Source organism: Austrofundulus limnaeus, unplaced genomic scaffold (genome assembly GCF_001266775.1).
Source record: "Austrofundulus limnaeus strain Quisiro unplaced genomic scaffold, Austrofundulus_limnaeus-1.0 Scaffold2934, whole genome shotgun sequence".
NCBI lineage: Eukaryota > Metazoa > Chordata > Actinopteri > Cyprinodontiformes > Rivulidae > Austrofundulus > Austrofundulus limnaeus.
In genome coordinates this window covers 3,178-7,749 of record NW_013955336.1, presented here as the reverse complement: position 1 = coordinate 7,749, position 4,572 = coordinate 3,178, and the positions used below count along the sequence as shown (strand labels likewise).

General features: G+C 37.4%; 1 protein-coding gene across 1 annotated transcript in view; it reads right to left on the bottom strand.

Annotated features, from left to right (window-relative positions):
* Positions 1-1,235: 1,235 nt before the first annotated feature.
* LOC106511568 (gamma-interferon-inducible lysosomal thiol reductase) overlaps positions 1,236-4,572 on the bottom strand; it is a gene marked incomplete at its 3' end in the record, with an annotated part of 6,255 nt that continues 2,918 nt past the window's right edge. Inside the window, 2 exon segments of the mRNA XM_014000326.1 lie at positions 1,236-1,388; positions 1,486-1,572. Of these exon segments, the coding sequence (XP_013855780.1) occupies positions 1,236-1,388; positions 1,486-1,572 (240 nt within the window).

Below are 4,572 nucleotides of genomic sequence, written 5' to 3'. Positions count from 1 at the left end.
AGAGAACCCCTCAGTTCTGTCCGAGGCCTGCTTCGGGGCAGTAAATCTTGTTTCTTCACTCGAGGTGACCCCTACACAAGGATGAAGGACGCACTTTCCTCTTTTTGTTGTTCACAATTGAAGCCAAAAACATGGGGTAGAAAACATGGGGTAGAAAACCTGGGGTAGAAAACAAGGGGTAGAAAACAAGGGGTAGAAAACATGGGGTAGAAAACATGGGGTAGAAAACATGGGGTAGAAAACATGGAGTAGAAAACATGGGGTAGAAAACATGGGGTAGAAAACATGGGGTAGAAAACATGGGGTAGAAAACGTGGGGTAGAAAACATGGGGTAGAAAGTGTGAAGTTAAATAAAAAAAATACCCCAGCTTGTTAGCAGTGTTAGTGGTTGCTTTTGTTGCTGGATCATGACGTGCTAGCATGAACCAAACACCAACAACAGTTGGTGTTTGTGTTTTCAGAATGGAACACAGATTATTTAATTTAATAGATTTTTTTTACAGTAAAAACAGTGAAACAGCTATTTTGTTTCTGGATGCAGAAAAAGAGTTTGAGTAAACTGGAAATTCTTATTTGCAACCCTGCATAAATGTGGTTTTGGAAATGATTTCATTAATTGGTTAAATATTATATAACTCACCAACAGCATGTTTCAGGACAAATAACCAAATATCTTCTAGTTTTTGTTTACAGAGAGGCACCCCGCAGGGATGCCCACTGTCCCCCTCACTGTTTGATATTTTTATTGAACCTCTAGCAGCTGCGATCAGGCAAACTGCAGATATTAAAGGCATACAATGTAAGAACATAGAACATAAAATCAGTCTGTATGCTGATGATGTCTTACTTTTTCTTCAGCATTCAGAAAACTTCCTATCTAAGCTCAGTGAATTAATAAACTCCTTTTCATAAGTTTCTGACTCCTCTATAAAGTGGTTAAAATCTACAGTTCTTCCAGTTGATAAACACAGTCGTAGCTTGTTTTTCATYTCTGGACACATTTTATTAGTGAGTCAAGCAGCAGAAATGGTTCTTTKGATTATAAAGGTTGCAGAGCCCTGATCGAACTGATTTAACAACCAACTTATGGAGCAAACAATTTTCAGCAAATGTTCAAATCAAGTGAATCTAACAATTTTATTTATGTTTAGTGTTTTCTGCTGTTCTCTTTGTGTGTTTCCACAGCATATCAAAGTGTTAATAACATGTGTTGTGTATTGTGCAGAAATCTCACCCCATTAATGGTCACCCAAGGCACATACTGGTGTGGAGGGGTCAAGGCTTTGGTCTTCAGGGCATTCTGGTGCATGAGCTGGTTTCCAGTGTCCCCCTTCACACAACTCATCAGTTTGTCAGTGGTCAACTCGGGGGCATAGACCTTCACACACTACAATTGACATATACAAAAATTAACACAAAAAAGTTTAACACCAGTCCAACTATAAGGTCACAATGTTCATACACACACACAAAAACATCCTTACACTTTCAGCTGCACCGAGGACATCAGAGGAGGACTCCATACAGTAGATGATGTGGAAAGCCATGTCAGTCATGTTGAGTAAACAAGTCTGTGGAGATCAGACACACAACAACAAATAACTTCATTACTTCCACTATTTAACATTTTAGGTTTTATTTAATATTTCTTTTTAAACACAATGTTACCATGTCATACTGATGTCAAATCTGTTCTTTCCAGCTCTCTTCAAGCCATTAAAGTTGTTTGCCTAAAACTAACATTTAACACTTTGTTTTTTACATTTGTTTGGTTGAGAGTCAGTGGTGATCAATGGGTGAAAATCTGAAAGGAAATCAGGCTGATTGGGAGAGAAACTGAATTATGTCTCAAAATGTTGGAATAATAACATTAAATGAAGCTGAGCACAAACAGTTAGTCAGTTAGAAACTAGTTGTTGTTGTAAATTATTAACTTGTCAACACATTTTCATTTAACAAGAATATATGAAACAACCTCTGAATTTAAAAAGACAACAATCCTTCTGTCCCTGGAAGGACATGTCCATGAAGTGCCTTACAAATTTTTATTTATTTTTCTCCTTTGGTCACAGCTTAATGTTTTAGACTGACAAAAATTATATTAGTTGGGCCAGACCTTTAATGCATTAATCACCATTAACTACAGAAAACTGAAAACAAAAATGTGTTAAAAATTAGCTTAATGAATCAGAGCTTTGTCCTAAAGCTAGTTTAGCAGCCACACAGAGCTGCTTGTTGCAGGTTGTTCTCAGCGTTTCCAGATGAAAACAGAACAGATCCTGGACTGACGGGCTTGACACGTCTCCTTCAGTTTAATGTTTTTAAAAAACATTAAATTCAAATCTTTGAGATCACTGTGATCTATTATTACCTTCCCAAAAATACAGCCAAATGTCTAAAACGCCTTAGTTATGGTCAATTTTGCTTTTTAGCTACGACGGCCATTTTCTATTTGTGATTTGGCTTCAGTGATGGAGATCCTTCTTAGCTGACACCTCATCAAAATTTGGCTAAGTGTTTTAAAAAGGCCGAGTTATTATAGTTTCACATTAGCTCTGGTGGCCATCTTGAATTCTAATTTAGAATTGAGAATTTTTGAAAGCTTCTTCTTGGCTACTAGTTTGTCAGTTTTCAGCTCTGTGGAAAGGTTGGGCAATATTGGCATAAAATAATCATGATTAATTGTTGGATTTAGCCAATAACGATTAATTTAACAATTAATCCATTGGACCCCCTTATGTCCTGGTCACATGACTAATGTAGTGGGAAAGATTTACTCTTCATAAAAATCTGTTCTAAACTGTGTCAAAACTACARACTTCAGGYTGTACATCAAATTATAAATTGTGTTGATAGATAAATAAATGACAGAACTGTTTTAATGTTCATCACATTTGAAGCGGAGAGGAGCACCGAGCTGGTGGCATTAATCATATTAATTATCTAGTACCAAAAAATAATCGATTGTTTTACTGATGATTAATTGCACATGATACGATTATGCCCAACCCTACTCTGTTCGTCTTAAAATGGCTCAATTAGAGCTTCTTTTTTTAATTAGCATAAGCGGTTAGCTTAAAGGGCCAATATTATGTGTTTCTCGGGCATATATTTAAATACTATACATAATAAAGTATCTATATAATTAAATACTATACCATAATAAAGTATCTCTGTCACCTTTAGCTGTTATTAAAATGCTGTTTTTATGTTTAAATAGAAAATAAACTTATCTTCTCACTTCCTCTTCTAAACACCTTGAAATTGGCCTCTGTCTCTTTAAGAACCKCCTTCTGCTTCTGTCCCGCCCATTTCAGTGCGGGGGGGAGGGGGGCGCCCCGGGGCAGTTTACTTGGCATCTGAAAATACATTTCCTCAAAGGTATTTTTAATCTGAAAAGAGCTTCACTGAGTGAGAACTAATGTTGAGAGCTCAGCAGACAGTTAGGTTTCACTTTCACTTTCACCTGAGAGCCTGCAGGAGTCATGGGCGGGGTCTGTGGGGAGTGGGGAGGTTGGGGTGCTCTGCCATGAGGAAGTTCAACTTAAAGACACGTCCCAGGGGTGTTTCTGGTACCAAAAGGTTTTTCTGGTACCAAAAGGTGTTTCTGGTCCCCACCTGTCGTTTTGCTCCTCAGCATGGCTTCATAAAAACACTGCAGGATTTCTCCAACATGATGAATGAGTCAGAGCAAGGCTTTGGACATGTTTTTCATGAGAGTATAACATTATAACATGATATAAAACTCAAACAAGTTGATTTTACATGATATTGACCCTTTAAACTTGTGATTAGCATTCAGAATGTGTTGAGTTAGCTCTCAGCTACCAACCCACCAAATTTCAGCTTTGTGTGTCTTAAAACTGTTGAGCAATCAGGGCGCCATTTTGAAATACACAAAGCCTCTTTTTGTTCTGTCACTCATTAGTCTATTCCGCCCAGTAACACAGTCAGCCAATCAGAAGGCCAGATTGTGATGTCATTAAAAAAATTCTTTAGTTCGCACCAACGTGTGTGAAAACTATAAGATCTATTTAAATAATTCTTGAACCGTGACAGAAGAGACTGGTTCTTAGTCATGGAAATGTTCAAACATGTACAGCTCTTCATCTCAGAGATATGTCGAGTTAAAAATTGTAGTTTTGCACCTGAACCAAGGAAGGCAAGTCCCTGACTTCTGATGCACTTTGACAGAAAACCATTTGTCATACAGCAAAACCAGAAATTTGTCTGAAAGAAGACAAAAAGGCTTGCGTTTTGATATATAATTTTCCTGTGTGTCATGAAAACTGTGACTAAAGGAAGAAGATACAGAGATATGGATGTAGAGAGATGGTGAGGTGGACAGTGATCCCAACAAACAGTAAATTCAAATCTTTATTTAAACTGGTCMGCACGTGACAAACCCTTTCATCCTTTCTCTAAATATTCTAGTTCTTATATTTTTAAATTTGTATTTATTTATGTAAATAATTGAGTTTAGAAAGGGTAGTTTGGATAGTCGAACCTCGGATTCAGGAAGAGCAGTGTGGTTTTGGTCCTGGTCGTGGAACACTGGACCAGCTCTACAC